General features: G+C 39.6%; 1 protein-coding gene and 2 long non-coding RNA genes across 3 annotated transcripts; 2 read left to right on the top strand and 1 right to left on the bottom strand.

Moving 5' to 3' along the window:
- Positions 1-3,937: 3,937 nt before the first annotated feature.
- Positions 3,938-4,850, top strand: LOC118437234. Its single transcript, XR_004835963.1, has 4 exons — positions 3,938-4,220; positions 4,316-4,378; positions 4,469-4,603; positions 4,697-4,850. It is a non-coding gene; the product is annotated as an uncharacterized LOC118437234 (long non-coding RNA).
- A 7,823-nt stretch (positions 4,851-12,673) lies between these two features.
- Positions 12,674-17,019, top strand: LOC110855323. The gene is made up of 8 exons (XR_002548439.2): positions 12,674-12,865; positions 12,958-13,020; positions 13,132-13,179; positions 13,294-13,370; positions 13,489-13,563; positions 13,723-13,778; positions 13,884-13,979; positions 14,069-17,019. It is a non-coding gene; the product is annotated as an uncharacterized LOC110855323 (long non-coding RNA).
- Positions 17,020-18,059: 1,040 nt separating this feature from the next.
- Positions 18,060-22,412, bottom strand: LOC110855295 (calpain-9). The gene is made up of 7 exons (XM_022103715.2): positions 21,891-22,412; positions 21,629-21,708; positions 21,423-21,533; positions 20,753-21,080; positions 19,834-20,269; positions 19,188-19,357; positions 18,060-18,798 (listed from the first exon to the last, which is right to left on the bottom strand). The coding sequence occupies exons 1-7, from the start codon at positions 22,062-22,064 to the stop codon at positions 18,346-18,348; spliced, it is 1,752 nt and encodes a 583-aa protein (XP_021959407.1). The 5' UTR covers positions 22,065-22,412; the 3' UTR covers positions 18,060-18,345.
- Between the last annotated feature and the right edge of the window lie 1,345 nt (positions 22,413-23,757).

The raw sequence follows: 23,757 nt of genomic DNA, 5'->3' as shown, positions 1-23,757 counted from the left end.
CGCGCAAGCTACCTAAAATTGCCTATAACTTTGGAATGCATTATCAAATTAGCATGAAACTTTGTACACATTTAGTAAATTTAATGTAGTGTTCGATTATAATCATGTTTTATTGATTAAAATTGGATAAACAAAGTTTTTAGATAATTTGTTGGAAAATATGTAAAATTAACCCGCAAAAAGTATTGGCACCCTATAACTTATAAAATCATAAATCAAAGAATCGCCAATTTTATTACGTCACACTGCTTCTAATGTTACGTGGCACCTCCCCTCGACGCAATAAGAGCATAAATAGGCCGTGGAATTGATTCGACAAGTTTCTTTATAACGCTTTTCTATATGGCTGCCAAAACTTCTTCCGAACTTTTGGCAAGCTCGTTTTTCGACGAGTGGTTTCCAATCAGTCCCTCTTTTCTCAACCCGGACAATCAGAATCACATCGGGAGACTGTGCGGCCAACGAAAGAAGCTTAATCTTTTCAGTCTCCAAAAACTTGCACAGTTAATTTGGCTATATGTTTGGGGTCACTGCATTTATGGAATATGAAATTCCTTCCTAGGTCAGGTTTTTGCCAAATGATTTCAAATTATGGTTTGTAATGATTAATAAGACCTCCCTGGTCATGATTTTGTCGATAATTACCAGGCAACTACGCCTCGACCTAGTCATTTAACCCCAAACCACAATCGATCCTATGCTGTGTTTAACTGCCATATGCACATATTCGTTTTTGTGAGCCTTTTATGGCATCCGCCAGACTTGGACCATTCAATTGGCTCCGAATAACTAATACTGGCTTATGTCGAAGCAGCAGACCCTTCTTTACTCAATGAAAGTCTATTTAGGGTGATATTTACCCCATTCCAATTTATTGAGCTTCTTCGTTTTGAGGACCCTCGCGCTTGTCGGGCAACTGGACCCTGAAACCCCATGGCATGATTTTTTATTGATCACCAGATTGCATGATCTGTTGACCCCATAGCTCGTACTCAAATTTAACATGATTTTGGAGGTTGAAATATTCCGATCTCGAGTGATAATTTGCTTGATTAATCCGTTGATTTTAGGATTAGGCGGCTTTTTTAGCCGGATCATAAGAAAGCAGGAACTAAAATGATTGCTTCATGTTCTTTGGCTACATTTCGAATATCACGGAGCATGTTTCCTGTCTGAGTTTTTGATATCCAAGCTTGTTTGAGAAGGAGGCAAGATTATTTCTCGCTCCGCCAAAAATAGCTCGTTTGGTGTCGCAATTTTGGCTGTAGACAATACCAATCTGGACTTACGAAGCAGATAAAGTTATATTTTGTTATCTGATTAACTTACCGTGACAAAAGGCAGAGGTTTATCGTTATAAAAATTTCGCTCAAATAATTAAGACATAAGGTGCCAATACTTTTTGCAGGTTCCAACGTGGCGTGTTCGTATCAAAATCAGAATAACGTTACGGTTATATAATTTCAGTCGGGAACATGACTATAATCGAACACTACATTAGATTTTCTAAATGTGTACAAAGTTTCATGCTATTTTGATAATGCATGCCAAGGTTATAGGCAATTTTAGGTAGCTTGTGTGGGTGGTGCCTATACTTGTTCCATTGACTGTACATGATGCAAAACTCGGATTTCGGACGTTGTTAATTAACGAATTCATAGCATTCATTTCGTGTTCTGAGGTATTGATTAATTTTATGGGAGCAAAATCAAGCAATTTATTTCCACTCGTGTCTCAAAACATTTGAAAATTAATCAAATATGAGTGAAAATTTTAGTTAAATTGATAATTTGTATTTTAGCTTTTATATGCTTATTCACATTTGTTACTCATTTTAAGCTCGTAGCATAAATTATTAATTCCATATATTTAGTCTTATTTGCACAAATATTTCCAAACATTTCTAGTAGTTAAACAAGCCTTAAAGCTCAGCTTTTAAGCAAATAATTTATTTTAAGGTTACCTCATATTGTTTGTTGGCCATTCTACTTGAGAGTATAGATCTAAACTACGGGTCGGAAGGGCGGGGAGTCATGTCTGGTCGGCCTGGAGGTGTGGAGGGCGGATCCACCGGTGGAAAAATGTACGTTTTGGATGTGTTTATGTATTTATGTACTCGTGTATCTTTTATTACGAGAGCCAATTATGGGGGGTAGTCCTAAGTAGGGTTGTATGGTTTTGTAGTGTGTCGTGGGGAAGGGGGCGGCGGTTTTTCTTGAGAGGATTCGTGGAGTCCGGTTCGCGTGCTGGATTTCGGAAGATTCGCCCTCGGAGGAACATAATCCCGGGGAGCTGTGTCTGGAGGACGGATGCGGGGTCATCCTCCGTCATCCTAGTTGGTCGGGAGAAATAGCCTTGTTTCCACCCCGGGATAACTTGAATCTTTACCGGGAGTATCTACCGGAGGAGATGAAGGTGGGCCAGTCGCCTAGGGACCCGGAGTTGGAGTAAGTCGAGAGGTTTTTATTCGTTCGGGGAGGGGGGTTTAGGAGAAGCTATTGGAGTAGGTGGGTGCGGGGATGTACGAGGAATCATTTGTTTGTTTTTACAGGGTTGTGGTAGGACCTCATATGAGGTTCCTGGTGACGGCTCGCCAGGATAGGGAGGGCATCTATCAAACTCGATGGATTCCGAAACTTTCATTCGAGTTGGGGGAGTTTGCGCGTGACTCTGACCCGGTGGAGGATGGGAGGCGTCTGGCCGTGAATACGATGGAATCCGCCGTGGGAAGTTATCGGGGCGTAAGGGTCCGTATTCCCGCGGCGTCGTTTTTTACGGAACAAAGGCTGGGAAGGGTGCCAGAACGAGAAGAGATAGCCGGTTGGAGGTAAGAGAGTCTTTGTTGTAAGGGCGGGATTTGTTCCTGAAATGATGGAGGTTGGGTTGTAATCAAGGTTGGTATCGGCTGACAACTATCTTCTTCGTTTGGTCTGGGGGGACTATGGACATCTGGTCGTTCCAGAGTGGGCGGTGGGAATCAATGAGCCCGAGGCCCTGGTGGCGGTGTGGGTGTCTTGCGCTCCATTGGTACCAGACCCTTCGTGGACGAAACTGGAGTTTCTGTCCACGCGTCTCCCCATAGACAAGGGTGCTTCGCACGGGGTCGTCCAGCTGCAAGGATACCCAAGGTGGGATGTCATCCTGCCTCTTAGGAGGTCTGACATGAAGCCGCTGCCTATGGGTGGATCGGGGTACCGACCGGAGAAACCGGCGACGGGCGGGAAGGAAGCGACGAGGGTGAGGGAGCATTGTAGTTGTTTGTCTTTGTCTGGGGATTTATTGATCTGTGTATAGTTTCGCGTGCGGCTGAGGAAGGCGGTTCGGGAGGATCCATATGGGTGGATGTTCAGTCAAGAGTATGTGGAATTAGTGACCCTGGAGTTCATCATGGAGCATAGGGGTACGATATTGGTGAGTTGGCTGGCGGGAAGAAGGAGGGGGGGAGTTGATGTGAAGTGTGAGTCTGTTTTTTTTAGGCGGGTGTCCCCCCCGGGGTAGGGGGAATGCCGTACATGACGGACTTGTTGAACTGTGCTACGGCGAGAATGGTGCCGGATACCGTGTTGGACGGGATCCTAGAAGGGTTTGCGCGAGAGGAGGTTCTAAGGACCTCTTCGGAAGATGATGACGATTAGGACGAGGAGGAGGACTACCAGCCTCCAATTTCTGTGATGGAGGTGTCCCCCAACGAGTCGCGTCGAAGTCTTCGACCTTTGCCGCATCGCAGAGAAGATCGTGGTCATGTTTTGGGGTACAACCTACCCGAGTGTCGAGTTGTGTTAACTCGCCTTCCTGAGGTAGGCTCAGGGAGTGGCAGAGCTTCTGGAATCGAAGTCATAGATTTAATGTGCTCAGGTGAGGTGCTATTGTTGTCATATGGTTTGCTCAGTTAAGGCTGATTATGTTGTTGTTGCTTGCTTCTATGCTTCTTGTTAGATGATGACGCCGCAGCAGTTGGCACGGTGGTAAGTAGTTATCGTAGAGATGTCTGTGGATTGGTCTGTTTTTATTGATTTTTTTTTTGTTGTTTGTTTGTGTTTTATTATTATTTATGTCGTTTTTTGTTTGGGGGGTGGTTGTGTTTGTGTTGGTTTACTTTTGTTCTTTCTTGCGAGTGGAGAAGTAATGGTGACATGTGTGTTTAGGAGGTGGGCCACAGAACTGAAATGCAGCCGGGTAGTAGTGGTGGAAGAGGGACAACAGGCGGCAGGAATTATCAAGTAAGGGATGAGTTGTTTGCCAATTTAATAAAGATGAAACCCCTGAGTAGATGACCTGATAAAAAGATTGACTGTCGGAAATGGTTTGTATGTAGGTCCAATATTCGGGATCGGTGTCTTCGGAGGAGGAGGAGGACTAAGAGGCGTTGTTTGTTAAGGTGAGAAGCCGGGCTAGTAGTGTGTGGATGTAGGGGTACGCACTTGCTTGAAGAGAAAAATGATGGTCTGATATTGTTTGAATTTGGCAGGTGAAACGTGTCCGGAAGGAGAAGAAGTCTTCCACTGGTGCAGGTGAGAAGACCGAGAGGAGCGCCAACCAGGCCGGTGGGAGCGGGAGGGTGATGGCGGAAGGAAAAATGAGGATAAAGGCCAGGTCCAAAAAAGTAAGTGAAACTGAGTAAGGGAGAACCGTTGATGGAGGGGTTGGACAGAGGTGTAATGGCGAAGATAATAATTAATTGACTTGATGATTTCAGTGGTTTCGGAGGAGGTGTCCATGTGGCCATGTCTTCATTGCTATGGACCGATGGAGGTATCACCTGAAGAACTGCAACGGGGGTTCTTGTAATCCAGGAAAATGTCATCTGATAGGATGCCAAGGAAATCCTAATCCAGAAGTAGATTATCGTCGTCGTAGATAAGTTTTTGTTGTGTCCAATAATGTGCACTATTTCCAATAATTTGTAACTGGTTAATTGTTTGCGGTCTAAATAAATTTGACAAAATTTCCGATATCTCCAATAATTTGTAACCGTGGTTAATTTTTTTGTTGTCGAAATAAAATTGACAAAATTTCCAATATCTCCAATAATTTTTAACCGTGGTTAAGTGTTGGTCTTCTGAATGAAATTGATGATGCTGAGTGGGTAAAACGGGTGTCTGAGTTGCTTGAAAGAACGAGATGGGTGGGGTGTGGGGGTTCAGGTGGACGGCAGAGAGAGAAGGATAGAGTCGCCGGAAGTTGAGCCGCAAACAGGGGGAGATTTAGGGTGGGCCTGGGTGGGGACTGGAGAAAAAATGGATTGGAGCTGATGAGGCGTAGTTGAGGATCACCGATGAGTCGTCACTTTCAGGGTCGGGAAGTCTGGGTTACTTGTTGAAAACATTGAAGTAGGAGAAGGGAGATCGGGAACTTCTAGAGTAAATGGAAGGCGAGAAAATTATGAGGCCAACTTATGGTGAGTGGAAGGTGTCCTTATGATTTAAAAAAAATTGAAAGGGGGTTGTGTATGCGGGAAGTATGTACGTAAATGGGCGTATTTAGGCAAGGAGGATCCTATGCATGTTGTGGGATATGACTCGTATCCCATATGAATCTAGGTGTCGGAACGTTGTCACGCTGGTTGGGTGAGGTGGAGAAGTGGGGTGAGGAGGTGGGTTGGATCTATGTAAGAGAAAAAGAATCCGTTGTCGTTGGTTGTTAAAGAAAGTGTGATTGGCATATGTCGGCGTGGCGGCGTATGACAACGGATGGCGCGAAGAAATTATAAGTATTTTTATTGTTGAGGCGGATCGGCTGGATGAGATTGCATTGATGGAGAGCCTTGAGTTGAATTTTGGGGTGGGGCTGGCCTACTGGTAGCCGGCACAGGACGTGAGGGAGTGGATGGAAGTGGTGGGGAAGGGTATGTTCGGGTAGAGTGGGGGGATTGGAGGAGTTTCCTCAGGTTGGATGGGTGGTTCGGCGTGATCTTGATACGTGGTATGACGCGGTTTTAAGACGCGGGAGATAGCATGACAGGAGGCCCCTTTTGGGAGGGCGTGGAGGAAGTGAACGTAGGTTACCTGGCACCGTTATGAGTTTTGAAGGGGGACAATGGTGAGTTTTTCATTGTGTCGTGTGCAGAATCTATAAGCGCCATAATAGGTGAGGATATTGGGGTTGCGGAATACTTCCGGGTGTCTGGCTGTAAATTCGTTGTACCATTTTTCATCCACAGCTGTAGAGTCGGTGAAATTAAATGGGCGTGGAGGTGAGATGCTGGACGTAAATTTTCCACACATTTGGAGGAGGTGGTTGCGGGTGAAGAAAAAGTTCGCATCAAAAAGTCGGAGAAGTTCGGAGGCCAATTGCATTTCTTCGAGATAGGTCAGCAGGAGGATTGAGCTGTTGTACGCCCGAAATTGGGTGGACGAGAAGGTGGCCTTAGGCGACTTGGGAACTTGTTGGTCCATGGCACGGGAGTATGAAATCCTCCTTTAGTTGGAGTAGAAGTTGTGTGGTCTTGTTGAACTGCACGTCGTTGACTGTCACAAGGTGGAAGATACAAGACGGAGGAGCCAGTGTCTGGGGCGATACTGCAGGTTGCGAGGAGAAGAGAGTCGTCTGGAAGAAGAATATGGGTTGGTGGGTGATGGGTGTTATGGCCTGAGGAAGGGTCGAGTTGGATGGTCTGCAGGATGAGTATGCACAATTGAGGCAGGAGGGAGACTGGTTTTGAGGGGAGAGAATCAGGTGAGAATGAGGGCGTCCCTGAGAGGAAGGTCGTTCTTCCTCGTGGGAGATATGAGATTGGCCGAGCCGTCCTGTCGATGCGGAGAACAGGTTTGGTGAGGTTCAGGTGTGCGATAAAAGGTAGAAGGTGGGTTGGAACTAGATTGTGGTCGGTTGGTCGGATCGTTGTAAGTGAGACGGCTAATTGTTTGAACAGCATGGGAGATGAGCCCTGAAGCGAGGAGAGTAATATTGTGGTCCAGTTGGTCCAAAAGGTATATGGATTGAGAATAACATCGGGGGCGAGTAAAGTGTTGAGTCAACCGGTGAAGTGAGATTGGACAAAGTGTTGTAGCAATTGAGTATATAGAGGTAGAGTAGAAGATACCGTTATACTAAACGTATTGCTGAGTCGCGTACGTGGTTCGTGAACAGACGGGGAGGTACGTAGTAACGTTTAAGAAAGAAAACTAATGTAATTGAGCTGACAATTCGCTACTGGTTGAATGACAGATCGAAGGTTGCCTAATACTGGAAAAATGTGCAGACGAAGGTGACCAGGAGGAGTTTACTAAGTGTTAAATCTTAAGGTAGGGGAGTGAGGGTACTCATTAGGGGAGATGTCCATGGAAGTCTATATGCAACGTAAATGCACAGGAGAAGGAACTCTCCTGTGGATTTATGATTATCGCGTCGTTAGTTCTCTTATATATTTAATGCGGCGAATGGTTGTGGGGACCATAGAGCGACCGCTGTATAATATGGTAGACTATCCGGTTTTCGCTTCTAAGTAATAGTTATGTGGTACAAAAGAATGTGGGATGTCTACGTAATCCTAGATATCGAAAATCACCTATGGAAAAGCGCAAAAAAATACACAGGAGAAAGATCTTCTCTTGTGGATTTTTGTTTTTGTAAATCCTATGGGTGGGTTTTATAATGCGTATATATATATATCTGGGTGACCGGTAAGTATTACTATTTATTACTATTGTATTAATGGGTATAGTCAAGGGGACCATCCTAGGTTCGCCGTGACACGTATATACGTGTATACGTGTATACGTATATACGTGATACGTATATAATTAATACAGCTATCTGGGTGACCGGTAAGTATTACTATTTATTACTATTGTATTACGGGGATAGTCAAGGGGACCATCCTGGGTTCGCCGTGATACGTATATAATTAATACAGCTAGTGTAACAAGGTAATCTAATTGAGAACGTTGCCGAGGGGCAGAGGTTGGTCAAACTCTGCCCGTTTTAAAAGTATGTGGGATAGAGAAATTCGTGGGTCGTGAGGCGACGCAATCGGGGCATGAAGGAAAAGGAATGTTGCCACCGGCGGTGTGGGGGCGAGGCGTTGGCTGGGTGAAGAAGGTAGAGGGTTACAATTGGAAAGTGGTCGGGAGAGGTTGGTAGGTAGATTAGGTCGAGTTAATAGATCTGGTCGCCAGGTATTTGGGATATGTGAGAAGGAGCGATTTGGATTGTAGTTAGTGTGTATAGGCAATAAGTTAGAACGTGATTGGCGGGGGTGTGCGTTAGGGGGAGAATACAACGAGTGATTATCACTACGAGGTCGGTTAGTATTGGGGTTGTAGCGTCGTCGAGAATGGACTCTCCCACCTCCACCAAAATTACGGCCGTCACCATCCTGTATGTGATGTGTGCCTCGGAATTCTGTATTCCTGGATTGCCAGTGATTCGAAGGTGCTGGGATGTGAAATTGGCTATGTACATTCTGGCGGGTAGAGAAACCGCCACCACGGTTGATAGAATATGAAGATCTACCCCTATGGTTACGGTTACGGTTACGGTTACCCTGTGAGGTGCGCTGTTGGTAGTTATTGTGTCTAAAACCACCCGTCGGTGGGGAATCTGGGAAGGTCATGTGCTGACCCGAGGAACGAGGGCGAGGTGCATCTAACATATGAATAGAATCTGAACCTGCAGAGACTACATGAGGCCTCATGTCGGATGTACCAATCCCTTGTTCCCTTGTTGTAATTGCGAAGGAAGTTGTTGGGCTAAGAGAGAGACGAAGTGCGGGTCGTTGGTCGATCGGGGATTGACGAATGGGGGGTGTGCATTACAGTCTTGAATGGAAGTAAACCTTAAGGCTTGAATGAGGTGGGCGAAAGCTGCATCGTAGGAAGAAGATGTAGCGGGTGTGGGCCACCCCGTGAAATTGTCGATGTGAGAGATGTGTGGTGGGCAGGCGCAGAAGTCGCCATCAATGGTCGAGATATGCGAGGGAGGGAAAGGTGGTCGATAGAATGCGTTGGTATGGTGTGGAGGTACAGGTTGAAAGGAAGGTAGAATGTGAAGTGGCACAAAATGTTAGCAGGGAGAGGTGCCGCGGGGGTTGGTAAAGGTTCCAACTCCGTATTAGGACAGACTTGTGGGAAAGAAAGAGGAGAGTTAGTGTCTGTCGGGGGTGAACATCCTGGAGAGATGGTGATGTCGTTGATAGTTGTCCCCATTTGGAAAAGAGTGGGTGATGCAATAATGAAAGGAAAAAATGGTGGTGGTTGAGGAGCGGAAGGTTGTTTTGGGCAGAGTAAAAGATGTTGTGGTACCAATAAGGATAAGGAGGGGTTGATGGGCACGGAGTCGTTGTGCAGGAGGTTTCGTAGACTACGATGTTTGAGATGCGGTTTGGAGTGGAGTGTGGTGGTTGATGGAAGACGTTGGGGGCTGGCGTTTGGTTGAGGATAGAAAGTAGCGGGAGGCAAGATACTAGTTTTGAGATAAAAAGTCGCAGGGATGGATGCTGCAGGTAGTTGGTTTGCACTCGAAACTGGATTTTAGCTATCGGGGTCAGAAGAGAGAGGTGATGAAGGAGAAGCAGTTTCTGGTTGGGGTGAACGTCTTGGACTCAAAATGATATCGTGGTGAGGAGCAACAACCTCGTTTTGAGGTGGAGATGTTGAAATTGGAAAGGGGGTGGCAGGTTGGAGAGATTGACCAAGTGACGTGGCACCAAAAGTATGCGGAACAACCTCGATTTGGGGTCGAGATGTTGAAATTAGAAAGGGGGTGGCAGGTTGGAGAGATTTGCCAAGTGACGTGGCACCAAAAGTATGCGGAACAACCTCGATTTGGGGTCGAGATGTTGAAATTGGAAAGTTCCTCGCTGATGGGAGAGATGGGCCAATCGACGTGGCACCAAAATTATGAGGACCAACAGTGTGAGATGATGCTGGGGTTAATTCACATGTAAGGCCGACTCGTCCGCCGAAAAATATTGGTCTAGTGGGCGTGCCGGATGAAAATGTGGATCGTATGTGGTTATAGGTAACCGGTAAGTAGGAGGAGAACGAGGATTCGGGGAGGCCGATGTGGGGTTAGTGGTTTGGGATGTGTAATATCGATGTCGAGAAATGAAATTATCCTCAATGCGGTCGAGTTGAACGAGCTGCCGCTCTCTCTTATTACAAAGTGCTGTGTGTCAGGTATGGGAAAAAAGAGCTATAACTACCAACACGCTAAATGAAACGGAGGATGTCCTAACGGCTGGAGAGAACAACGGGGTGCGTACGACTTACTGTCACAGGGTAAATGATTTTCAAAATATATCGGCGCCCCTCGGAGCGTGAACCGATAATTAGAAAAATACGCTTAATGGCGAGAAACAATGGCTACTGTGGCCTACTAGGTGCAAAAAGGACTGAAAAACCTCGTCCTTGCTGTCTCCGCAGTCAAGGGAAATAAATTCATACAGTCTTCTATGTGTACTTGAAATGTAGGGGCCCCTGTGGGCAAGAAGTGTTCCCCAAACTTCTCCCCGTCCTTTTTATTTCTGACAGGTACGTGATTCTAGGGAATTGTGGACGTATGGTCGGTGGTGGGAACTCAAAATTTTTTTTCTGTAAAATATCGACGGAGTACCGACCAATGGTGGATCGTGTAAAATGGTGAAGGGGGGAGAGTGTGGAGGGGGTGGTTAGAAAGTCATGGAAATTTTTTTTTTACTTACCTTGGTGATAGTCTATCACACAGGCGTCGTGAAGATGGGGGGTAGAGAGTGAATGGGGCGTTTTTGTCCTTGTGACACTTCGTCACACTGCAGTTGTGAAGATGGGGCGAGTGGAGAGAGGGGGTGCGGCGTCCTTCTCTCCTTCTGACAAGGAGAGGCCGCCGTGGGTACCAATGTGAAGTTCCGATTATGGGGGGGGGGGTTCACTGGATTGATGGTGGTGGTGAGGCAGATGAGACGATCGTCGTCGTTGTTGTACATGGAAATAAATTGCGTCTTGGAGGCAAGGTGAGATTTGGTGAGACAAAGTCAGGACAGGTTTTATTGCACGTATCAAGATACAGGCAGTCGACTCGCTGTCGATGGTCACTCTTGTTCTTACTTATATACCATACGTATACCTATTTAGTCTACTTATATGTCTAACCGGTTATTGGGTGGTAAGAGTTGTAAGAATTATAAGAGTTGCCTTTTTGACATAGTGATCATTGATCACTAACACAACTACGAAAAGGAGATAGTGAGAGTTGCAGATCTAAAGAACCAGTTTTTCAATAAGGATTTGGCAAAGATCACCTCTTCACAGGATACATTTGGTGGTCAGAAATATATCGTAAAAATCAGAGTATGCAAAAAGGCGCCTTTTTGGGAAAAAATTCATGCCTTTTTGCCGGTTTGCCCGTTTCAATGCCGAATTGCCGTTTTGCGTGCCTTTTTGCCCGTTTGATGCCTTTTTGCTTTTTTGCGTGTGTTTCTATTTGGTATTGCCTGAACCATTTTATAAATTTTTCTATGGACAAAAAAGGGTGACAACAATGTAATTGGCTTTACATTTCGGTTGTTCTAAATGTTACCAACCTTACAGTTCTACACAATTAATCCACAACATTACTTCCTTATATACGCAGTCATGGTCATGATAATTTAGAGTATTTGTGAAAAATTGTACACCTCAAGATGTGCATAATTTTTTTAGTGGTGTCGACAATCATCCAAATCGGATTAATAGTGAATTATGAAAGTGAAAGTGAATTGCGAATTGTGAAAGATTAAAACTAACTAATCATGGGATCGTATTATCACATTGCCCCGATTTTACCAAAAAGGCAAAAAGGCATTTCGGGCAATCGGGCATGGCCAAAATTCACGTGCCTAATAGGCAAAAAGGCATTTTAGGCACGGCATGCCTTTTTGCCCTTGCACACTCTGGTAAAAATTATCCTGAATACTACGAAAAGTAAAAATATGCATGCATGCCTACCTTTCTCATCACATTTTTAATTTTATGTTAAGCTTTCTAAGTGCCCCATCATTTGTTTGTCGGCGTATTTCATGCAGGAGAAATATTTTCAATTAAACCTTTTCGTAGAAAGACTCGTGGCTGAGGAATGTCACCAAAAATAAATTTGGAAATTTGTACAATTTTGTATTTTGTACCATATGTAAATATGTACTTGTTCCAATGTAGTCAAGATTTCTTTACCAAAATCTTGCCCTTGCATTTTCCAAATATTTGGGAAAAGTAAAAAAAATAGCCTTTTTGCATATCAAATTTGTAAAATGTTAGTTCCGCTGAGACTTTTTTTTGAGTGAGTTCACACTCATAAAAATCATGTTGTTCCCCTTTTGAGAAGTGAATACATTCTAAATTTTAAACTGTACCAAATCCAGGCTAAACTTTACTATGTACATATGTATCAAGTCAAGTTAATATTACTCTGAATTTACATATTTTACCTAATTTATAATTCAGACTGCATCTACATATGTCCGGCATTGTTTTTAGAGTGCATAGGACATGTTATTTTGGATCGCATGATACACAATTTTTGTATAAGAATGGAAATATATTTTTGTCACAAGATATTTTACCTTCTTGGAAGGATTCATGCGTATGCAAAGTTTGCATACATTTTCCATGCAAAGTTTACGCGTGTAGGAGTGAAACAAAGACCCTCTGCCAATAAACTTTTGGTGCTTGCCATGTTGGCCGAGAGTGGAAAATTCCGCGGTTGGCTTTCCTTTCACATTTCGTTCTGGATAAAAGATAAAAAGGCAGCCATTCTTACTCCAACCTTGCTTTTGTCGTGACGTGACTTATTTTTTGGGTAAAAAATGTAGTTTTTTTAGAAATTTGAGATAAAGTGGGGGTGGGGGTGGTGAACTGGACATAATGTAGCTTCTGGCATAGTGGAAAAATCTGGTTTCAAGTTATTAATGGTGGTAAGAAGTGATTTATGATAAGTACAAGTTTAACGGATAAATTTTACTGGATAATTATTTAATACTTTTCGTATTTTTCTTGGTTAATTCAGGTTGTTGGAAGTGAAAATTAGTGAAGTATCGAGGCATGGAAATCAATTGGTTAGAATTAAATGGTATGTACTTCATTTTTTTAATATGAAATTCGTATTTTTTTTTCATTTTTATGTAAGAGGAATCGGAATTAGGAGGAAATTGTGCTTTTAACGTGTTTCTTATCAATTAAGGTGGCTTCCGGAATAGTGGAAAAACCTGGTTTCAAGTTATTAATCGTGGTAAGAAGTTAATTCACAATAATTAATTAATACACAATTTGAACGGACACATTTCACTGGATAATAATGTGTAAGTAATTATTTAATATTTTTCGTATCTTTTGATAAATTCAGGTCCGTGCAAGTGAAAATTTTGTAGTATCGAGAAAGCCAGGATTGGAGCCTAAATCCGTTAGAATTGGAAGTTAATGGTACGTACATTAATTTTTTTTAAAAAGATTTTGTTCATATTTTATTTCGTTTTTATTTAAGAAGATCGAAATTTGTAAAAAAAAATTGTGGTTTTAACGTATTTCTTTATTAATTAAGGGGCACTTTTTGTACAAAATTGCGTAAATGGGAAAGCTTGGAGTCGGAAATGGATTAAAATGGGATGTCAAAAAGGTATATATTTTTTAAATACAAGACTCTTGTAACAAGAGTACTTCATATTTTGTTTTAATTTGAATTCCAAGAGTCGAAATTTGTAGAAAATTTGTATTATTTTAATCTATTTTTTGTTATTAATTAAGCTTTTAATCTGTTATTTTATTTGTTACGCAGAAGTTAGAAATCTTGGACTCGAAAATAAAGTAAAATTACAAATGGACGTCAAAAAGGTGCTGAATTTTTAGCTAAAATAATTTGTTTTCATTTCTTAACGCGACTTTTCAAAAATAATGATTGAGTTTACTAATTTGTAAATATTTTTTTGTCTTAAATAGTGCTTATCTGCAATTCCGTTATCATTAAATTGAATTCAAGTTCGACTATGTATTCACCTAGACACCTTATCCCGTTACGGAACACTAATTAATTAAGTGAGTAATTAAACCTTTAAATAATTTCGTGCTAATTGCAAGATTTGTTAATTGGGGAGAATAATAATTCATTTAATTTGCATTTACAGATTAAAATAATTTCTACAAAAGAAATTCCAGATTAAAATGCGGAGAAGAATGTGCTGCCGGGAATGACAAAGAGAAGATAAAATGGACAAAATGCAGCCGATAAGTTTCCTACTTATTAGATAAGACCTTAGTTAATTTAGTCAGTTAATTAGCAAATCCACCAGGTGTGCTTATTTAGTGGCGGATTTACACATACATACAACATTTCATTCACAATTACATTTTACATTCACCACAAAAGATACAAAAACCATACTTAGAAATCTATCTTTCTTTTAAAAATCCTGAAAAGCTTCTTGATAATTCTTGGAAAACGTGAAATTTGAAAAAATATTGCAGCATTTTTTAATTAGATTCGCCACTTTTAAAAACTAGTTAGTTCTTTTACGAAAGTCGTAAAGTTTATGTTTTGAAATGATTCGCTTCCGAAAAGTAACAAATTTTTTAAAAATTTCGAAAACTAGGTTATTATACATGTATGCTAAATGTAAGGGATACATATTTAGTTCGCACATTTTCTATCGTTTTGTGCAAATAAGTCAAATATTACGTGCCCATTTAGCTTTTCACTTAATCACCCCCAGAGTAGTTTAGGAGTAGGACGATTTGTGATTAAAAGACTAAAATTCGTTACACCCGCGGGGCGATATATTTTCGTTATATTCCAATTTTTAGTTTTTATAATTGACTCTGAAAAAAGGTATTTTTCAGATTCAATTAAAACTAAATAATTCCGTAGTCATGAAAATTATAGGTTTTGCTTTAACAATCACCAAGATAACGATAAGAATAAATCTCCATGAAAAAATAATCCTCTTCTAAAAAATTAGGCATGGTTAAAACCACGTGGTAATTAAATATAACCTAATTTGTCTGGTAAAATGCAAATATTACGAAGTGAAGAAGCTGAATAAGGGTAAATTTCATGTTTTTGAAAAGATAACTTAATATAAATTGATACAGTTAAACAATAATTTAACAAAGGTTACCCATAAATTGGGAGTATTTCTCTTATAAATGAGCGCTTTTATAGGCGCGCCACGTGCCTCATTAAATAGTTATAAAACGGAGCGAGCTATGTATACGAATACCAAAAATTATACATACGCCAAATTATTAGGAAGGGGAGAAATTATATTTTTAGTGAAAAGATTGTAATTTCATTGAAAATTTTCAACATAAAAATATGTAGTGGTTTGCTTATCATTGTAAGATTCTCAAACCAGGTTAAATCCAATTAAACATTGACATTTCGAAGGGTTAAAATTTGCCAATTTTTGTAGTAAGGTTCCACATGAAAGTATCAATATTTATTTACTTGAGCGGGAGTGACGACGACGCTATGTAACTTTTATCTTGGTCATGTTAATCCGTCCTAATTCCTCTTAATTATGTCAATTTTTTTATTTAAAGTAAATTTTCACATCTAATTACGGGCTAATTGTGCTAGACCGTAAAGACGGGGTAAGAAAACAATTTTTTCGTTTTTTTTGAATAAGGTATTTTTAACCATGTTTTTTATCATGATTTTTAAGTTGGCAGGTGCCAATATTTAGTTACTCACAGTTTGTTGGTTTTATAGCATTTATTTTCATACATACATCGTCCTCCCTGAATAATTGTAATTTGCAGGGAGGATCACGTTAAATATTTTACCAGGTTTAATACGAGTGTTAATGTCACGATGTTAGTGAAGAGTTACAAACCGGAAGTTAATGGACAGGTTTTAGTCAAATGCATTAGTTTTAAGAAATGAAAAAATATGTATTTTACTATATTTATCGACACAATCATAGTTTGACATTTAACAAATTTTGGGGGTTTATCTATGTATACCTCAGAAATTTAGAAATACATATGTAAATAAGTATATTAGTTTCACTTCCTTGAATAAATGTACTATTGAAGGAAGGAAGATCAAAGTTGAAATTGAGTTAGGTGTAAATTCTCAATTATCACACAAATCAATTATTACAAATTTTAAGTTGGTCCAAGAAACAAGATTTTTCCATGGGGAATCGTCAAAAGAGGAAGCTATTGATTAAAGCGTTACATACGATCCAGTGATTCGATGGTGGGATTGTGTCCAAGGTCTCCTTAATGTTGCACCAGTAACGATTAGTACCTGGAATTGATACACGTCTTATCCTTATAGTCCCTCTCTAGCTTGGAACAATAATCCCAGTGCTTTTAAGCCTGGTCCACAAGCAATCAGAGTTGTTCCAATTATTCAACTTGGATAATCACGCATGTGCTTATCACATTATTATTCGAAATGACCTTATCATAAGTAATTTTTTGTATTACTATGCATGTAACAACTATCTGAACAGATGCTCCCATATGGTATGAAAACAGAGTGCCATTTTGTACTTTACAAATTAAATATTATGCATGACAAACACTGGTGGCAGAAGAGTTATTTTGAATAATAAGTTTCAAAGTTACAGTTCAGTTTTGACAAAAAGTACAAAAACACAACGTGTGAATTTAATTCGTACCTTCATAATATTTGTGTAATACACAAATATGTATTTACATATTTTACATAATTATTTGCCTAATTATGTACATTTTATGTAGTGGACAAGCAATTAATTTAGATAATTATGTACATAATTAGTCGGGTATTTGTTGTTAGGATTTACATATTTCAAAAAATGGCAGAAATTTGGAGGGTTAGTAATAATTTTAATTTAATTGTAGATATATTTACACACAATTAATTGTACATTTGTACTGTACAATTGTAATTACAAATTATTTGTACGTCGCTAATTTTAATATTTTTTTGTAATGTTATCTTAAATAAAGTACATACAATTATTTCCATGCGTATGTGTAACCCTGCATATAATTGATATTTGTACAAATTATTATAATTATTAATGTGTTTTAACATGTGGGAATGAGCGATATGAAAAAATAAAGTAACTTGCAGAAAATAAAATAATGAGAAACGAACAAGTGCAATAATTTAAATAAATATGCAAAAATTATAATAATTTATTAATTGGCGAAAGTTTAGTATACATCATAAAAATTTGTACATGTACAAATTTTTATGATGCAGATTCCTGTAAATACTGGTGACCAAGGATCCCGAATATTAGCTGGGATGCAGGTTGCTTTAAAAAATTATAGGCTCTCGGTCACATGCAGAATATGAATTTACATATACATATGTAAATACATATACGGGGATCGGCCCCCCGTGAGAAAAGGTGACCTAATAAAGCATAAATTGTAATTGTATTGCAATAAAACTTTGATAACCGGCGAATGAATCAGAGGTAGACGCCGACCAATTTTGCGGCGCCAATTTTGCATGATTTTTCGTCCGCGCGGCGCCACAATGTTGCAAGAATATGAAACCAATTTTATCGACGGCAGGTAAAATACTACCGGCCGTATTTACCTTTGGAATGAATCCAATTCATGGGGAAATACATCAAGGCCATGCATGCAAATATCCGCCATGATTGGTAATGGCAATTGATTCCTACCATGTTTTTGTCTCGCAAACCCACGTGATAAAGGCAAAATATGTACATACATATTTACATAAAAAAGTTGACGTGAGTGTGCCGATAGACTAACTTGGTTCAAAGGGGCGGCGAAAGTTTGGGGGGTCGGGGAGCATATGGGGACATTTTCATTGTGAGATAAGGGGGGGAGGGGTTATTAATGATAGGATTTTCCTGGATTTCCAACTTCTGCCAGCACTGTTGATTCATGATTTAGGCATTTGTACTGATTTTTCTCCAGTTTTTAATGAAGAAAAATCAGAGGAAAATATTTTAGACTTCATGGAACGTGTCAGGATTAGTTAGAAATTAATTAATAACAGTATTTTGTAATTATTTGACATCACACAAAGGGATTACTTTCCGTATGAATAACCCAATACATAAATTTGTAAATCTTTGGTTTTTGCAAATTTCTTAATTTCGAAGGTATGTAAATAAATTTCATACGAACACAAACGTATGTATGTAGTGACGTATTTAGTAAGCCTAAGGAGCATTGTTTTATTAATATTCGGAATAAACCGTGATTTAAAATTTGTCAGTGAATAAATTACAATTAAATAATATCTCAACCAGATTGTCTCCATATTTGTCTCAATATTTCGATTGTGAATATCGAAATTGATTCCCAGTAAAATAAGTTATAAATACATAAATTATAATCACATTTTAAATAATTTTTTTCCCATAATTTAACCCGATCTATTTTAAGTTTCCAGTTTTAAATATTGAAATTGATTCCCGTTTTATAAGTTCCACCCGAATCCGGGTCCCGCCCCGGGTGGTGGTCCCGTTGGTGGGAGTGGTTGCGCTGGAGGTACGCCGTACGAGGGAGGGTAGCCGCCCATCATGTTTTGTTGGGCGGGTGGATATTGTGCGGCGGCGTAGGGCGGGGGAGCGTAAGGAGCCTGGGGTGGCGCATGCGCATACTGAACCTGCGGGGGCGCGCCCCATTGTTGCTGTTGAGGGTGCGGGTAGGCTTGTTGTGGCGCCATTTGCGGGGCGGGTGGTTCGGAAAAAATTCGGAGGAGGAAGTTCCCGCCCATGTTGGGTTCGAAGGTGGAGGGGACGATGACATAGGTGCCCGTCGCGACTTCAAAGCGCGCCGATATTTCGCGAGAATTGATGTACGAACCGGAACTCAGGGAGCGTTCCCGTTTGAAAAAAGACATGTCCATGAGGCCGGTGTAGCGTGGGATCTGAAAAAAATGAAAAATACAATTTTAAGTCAATTCACGCTAAACTTTGTAACCTTTTAGAAATTTTTTCAGGGAAAATTAGTCTACAAATTGTTTTAAATTTACACAGATCAAGGGCATATTTTTATTTTCTAAGGGTTTGTCCTGCAAATTTTTTAACAGAACGACCGGATTTTATAAAGTTACGAAGGACTGCGTGAATTATGTAAAAATATTTTTATATGGAAAATTTATAAAATTTTTCAATTCGTAAAATGTACAAGTTTTTACAAAATGATTTAAACATTTTGAGTAAAGTTTTTTTTACATCGAATCGCTGGGGTTTCGTAATTTTGTAAAATTTTGTTAACCATTTTTCAAAATGTTGAAAAACTTTATATTTAATTTACCCGAAACATTCTGAATCCGATACAGGATTTTCCTAAGCCTTCTTTCCTCGTGTAGGAACGACTAGCCGTCTGCTGGATGAGGCTGACCACGACCGTGCATTTGTCTGCAGAACCGTCCACGCTCGACGCCGTAAAGTCAAAAAAATATTGCGGATTGGTCGCAAACGTGTCTGAAAAGGGGTAAAAAAATATTGAAATTTTAGATTTGAGTGCAAAACAATTTACATCGTGGTTTTTTAATGAGAACTTTTTGAAAATTAATAGAAAATCAGAAATTAAATGTGGATAAATTCAAAATAACCACAAAACCAAAAAGTTTTGGACTACGAAAATACTGCAAAATTAAGCATCACAACATTAGAGGTTTTCATTACGAGTTGACATAATTAGCAGCGTTAGCAAAAAAACGAAGTTCACAAAAAAATGCAGCTGGAAAATTCAATTGCGAATTTGAGTATCTCTTGTTTAAGATGCTATTGTCATATTTATGGCATCCGTACGCAAATTCTACCTATGTAAATCATGTTTGCAAATTTAGAATGATCAATAAAATCTGTTCAAACATTTTGGACGAATTGTGCAAAAAAACAATTTGCAAAAATTATAGGGCTACAAACATCTGCACTTCTCTTGTCCTATTTCTTACTGTGATTCATGCACCCGCCCGCCGACTGTCCGGGAATCCAGGCCCCCTCGAACGCCATCCGTTTCCAGGGGATGAAATTCTGCTGCGCGGGATTGCTCAGTTTGACATCGTTGACCGGATCGGGGGACAAGTGGCATATTTCGAGGCGGTGAAAATGGTCTTGGAAATCGTCTACGTTCATCCAAAATTCGCCATCGTTTCGTTTGACCAGTCCGAGCCGGGCTTTGGTTCCCGCGTCGACGCTGCTCCACTCGCGGGAAGAGTCGCTCCATGCCCCGTTCCATTCAAAGTCGCCCCACGGGTTTCGAATCCGGACGAGTTGCGCGATCTGCGCTCCGTTATAGACGGACACCTCGCATACGCCCGTGATCGAGTAGGCGTGCCCGGCAACGAGACCTTGGCCAGTGCGGGTTTCGCCGATCCGGCCGGCTTGATTCTGGAAAAGAAGAGAGAATTAATTATTTTTGGGAAACTTATTTTTTTTTAATTTTTTGGAAATTCTTTTAATCTACAAAGTTCAAAAGTGAAATTAGTATAAGCAATTTTAACAAATTTTGGTTTTCAAAATTCTAAAATCGTGTTGGAGTTTGCGATATTATTTTACGTCATAAAGTTACGAACTTCAAAAGTTGGGATAATAATAATTTCGCAAATTTTGTGATCTGTTTCGCATTTTTGAGAAACATTTGTATTAATGCGGAACTTTGAAAATTATTTAGGCGATTAAACAATTAAGAGCCGGTCAGTTTAAAAAAATTATCAAACTGATTATGTCAAAATTTTGAAAGGAAATCTTGTAATTTTACTTGATGGAAATTCTGGAGATATGGAAAACTCTAGAATTTTTGATTTTCCTTTTTTTAATGATTTTGGCAAGTAAAACATTTTCGGATTTTTTTTTTGCAAATTTTTGTCTCACGTGTAGCGCGCAGGTCATCAGCGAAGCGCGATCCTGTGCCTTGCTCATCACACTAAAGAGTTCCGACTGATTGTTCACGTTGTTCCACTGGGTCTCCTGAATATCGATCATCTCAATAATCCCCCCGCTGAAATCTTGCATCGCTTCGGACGCGATCCCGCCGCTGAGGGATTCGTACGACCCGTGAAATTTGGCGTACGCCTTTTCCAACAAACACGACCAGAATTCCGACTTGTCCTGCGACTGCATGAAGAGCAACTGACCCCGAGAATTGCATGGGAGCCGGTCATCAATTACGATTTCGACCCAGCGTCCGAAAGTCCAAAATCTGAAAATTTTCACAATTTTGGTTTTAGTTTTTTAAGAAAAAGATTGGTAAAGTTCGACCACGTGAAGTTTTATAATACGAAATTTGTGAAGAAAAAATTGTAACGTTTGGACACGTCTTTTTAATTTTATAAATAAAATAACCTGGCGAAATTTGCGAACAAAAAAGTTGAAAACTTTTGACACGGGATTTTTAGAATTTTTAGAGGACCCTGATGAAATTTACGAAGACAAATTTGGTAAAGTTTGGACGCGCGAGATTTTTAGAATTATTTAAAAAGAAAAACTTGGCGAGATTTCTGAACAAAAATTGGTAAAAATTTTGCCACGAGGATTTTAATACCGGAAATGGAACGCTCCGCAGTACTGGCCCCGTTCGAAAGTGTTGTCTTGTGGGACGACTTGAACAAATAGATTTTGGTGAAGGGTAAGATTGCTGACGGCGGCGATGAACCTGTCCACATTTTTTGCATAATTAATTAATTATGTAAATAGTTATGCAAATTATCTATGCATAAATGTATTTGTCGCAAGCCATGTTATTTATACCAGCAATTTCCTAATTCGCCTTGAATCACGTCGTGACGAGAGACGCCATCCGCGTAAAATTTTGGTTGGTTGGACAACTCCTAAAAAACCCGCAAATTAAATTATTTGGCGTTAAGTCGTGCCAAATTTTTTACATAAATTGGTAAATTATTTGCAGATCATTCATGCAATCATGCAATGCGACTCAAGTCATGCTATTTAGGGTCACGAGTTTACGAATCTATTTATAATCACACCCATTATGCAAATTAGCATCACTTACGAAAGGCCGTTTCCACGTGACAGGCCCCACGCGGCTGAGATGTCTGTCCGCCCCGGAAACGTAAAGTGACCGGTTGACCGGTGGGAATTCGTTGTCCTCAAATAGCGTCCCATATTGGGCACAGGTGGCTCTGATTTGGTAAAAATTCTGCGCTTGAGGATTTTGCGAATACATTTTGCAGTTTTTGTGACTTAAATTTGTGTAACAAAAATTATTAATCTACATTCATGTGTATGTATGTTTCCAGAAAACTATGTTTCACAATATTGTACACGTGTGTTTTTTTAATTTGCAAAATTTGTATGCAAAAGTTTTGCTTGTTTAAACAACTTAAACGTATCTATGAATGAACACAGTAGGGAAATAAGTACCAATATTTCTTGTATCACATCAATTTTTGTATAAAGTTTACAAATAAATGTGCTATTTTTTGTATAAAGTTCAAACTTATGAATGAATCTGCTGACTAAATACGTAAAAACCAGCCAGCTGGGATTGAAATAGAGAAAGCTTTTTTGTATAAAGTGGATGTGAGCTGGTCCGTGTTAACGGAATTGTTTAGTTAGTGAGACATTTGTATGTATGCATGCATACATACGTAACTTCTGTTTAATGTGAGTGGTTGCTATGACAACCCGTTCCTGCAATGCGAAATGTATGCAAATATTGAAGGATGTGTGATTTTCTGATATGGAATGAATTTTCCCGATATGGTTATCACTTTCACGTCATATTTATTATTAACGGATTCGTCACCTTGTCACCGTTACGCAAAAATTTGCATACAGCTTTTAGTTTGCATGATTTGAAAGTGCACGTTTAGAAATTCGGTATAAATATATTACCGAGCGGTTTCCATGTAGGTATTTATGATATTACCAAATTGGTAATGCCGTGTAGTAAATAATTAGCTCGGTTAAAATTTATAAATTAACAATGTCGATGGAAATTTGTTTACGGACATCCATAATTTTAATACAATTCAGAAGTAATTTTAATACCGAGAAATCAATACCAGCCTATGACTAAGTACACCAGATTTTTAAGAGTGCACATTTGCACTCGAAAAATTGGTTTATTAAAAAATTGAGATGTCACATTTAAATATTTTTCTAAAATTTATTTCAACCATATTTTCCGTTAAAGTTTAGCATAATTTGTAACTGATGCATCAGTTAGGTTAGTTATTAGGTGAGAAAAGTTGGCAGTTGGGTAGTAGTGAAGAATTTTCTGTGCAGCAACTTGGGATTTTTGCAAGAGGTACAACTTCTCTTGGGCAAAAATTTCTAGATTTGTGAAATTCAGATCCTTTGTTTCGAGAGGGGTTTGTTCTTCTTTTTTAGTTTTTTGAGCTGCAATAAATATATGTTTGTTTTGTAACGGTAAAAATTTTGAAGATTTGGCTCCTAAAAATTGGGGGTTCTCGTTATAATTTTGCATCGCATCATAATTTTGAAAAAATTCGAACAGGGTGTTGATTTACTTCGTCCAGATGCTAGCTTTTTTATGGACTCAAACCATAACTTTAAAAAAAGTTGATATTTTTCTTCGAAATTTAATCATACCTAGAATGAAGATAAGTCTTAATCATGAACCCAAGTTTTTTCCGGTTTAGAGTTTCAAATTTTCGAATATTTAGCAAAAATTTGAACGAATTAAATCAACACCCTTTATTTACTAGCTTTGGAGATATTTATGTGCAAGTTCAGGAATGAATTTTCAAACCAAGTTTTTTACAAAATTGCAAGCTTTGTGCTTTGCTAACCCCGCTAACAAATTCGTAATAAATACCCCCAATGATAAGATGCTTAATTTTGAAATATTTTCATAATCCAAAAATTTCGTAGCTCTATGGACTTGTCAACGT

Source organism: Folsomia candida, unplaced genomic scaffold (genome assembly GCF_002217175.1).
Source record: "Folsomia candida strain VU population unplaced genomic scaffold, ASM221717v1 Fcan01_Sc012, whole genome shotgun sequence".
NCBI lineage: Eukaryota > Metazoa > Arthropoda > Collembola > Entomobryomorpha > Isotomidae > Folsomia > Folsomia candida.
Note: the sequence above shows the minus strand (reverse complement) of the source record. Positions and strands in the feature narration are given on the sequence as shown.

Coding starts and splice junctions, on each gene's coding strand:
- LOC110855295 (XM_022103715.2), bottom strand. CDS start 22,064: ATGTATTCGCAAAATCCTCAAGCGCAGAATTTTTACCAAATCAGAGCC. Junction 20,270..20,752: donor TGATGACCTGCGCGCTACAC/GTGAGACAAAAA, acceptor CTTCTTTTCCAG/AATCAAGCCGGCCGGATCGG. Junction 19,358..19,833: donor GGGCGGGTGCATGAATCACA/GTAAGAAATAGG, acceptor ACCCCTTTTCAG/ACACGTTTGCGACCAATCCG.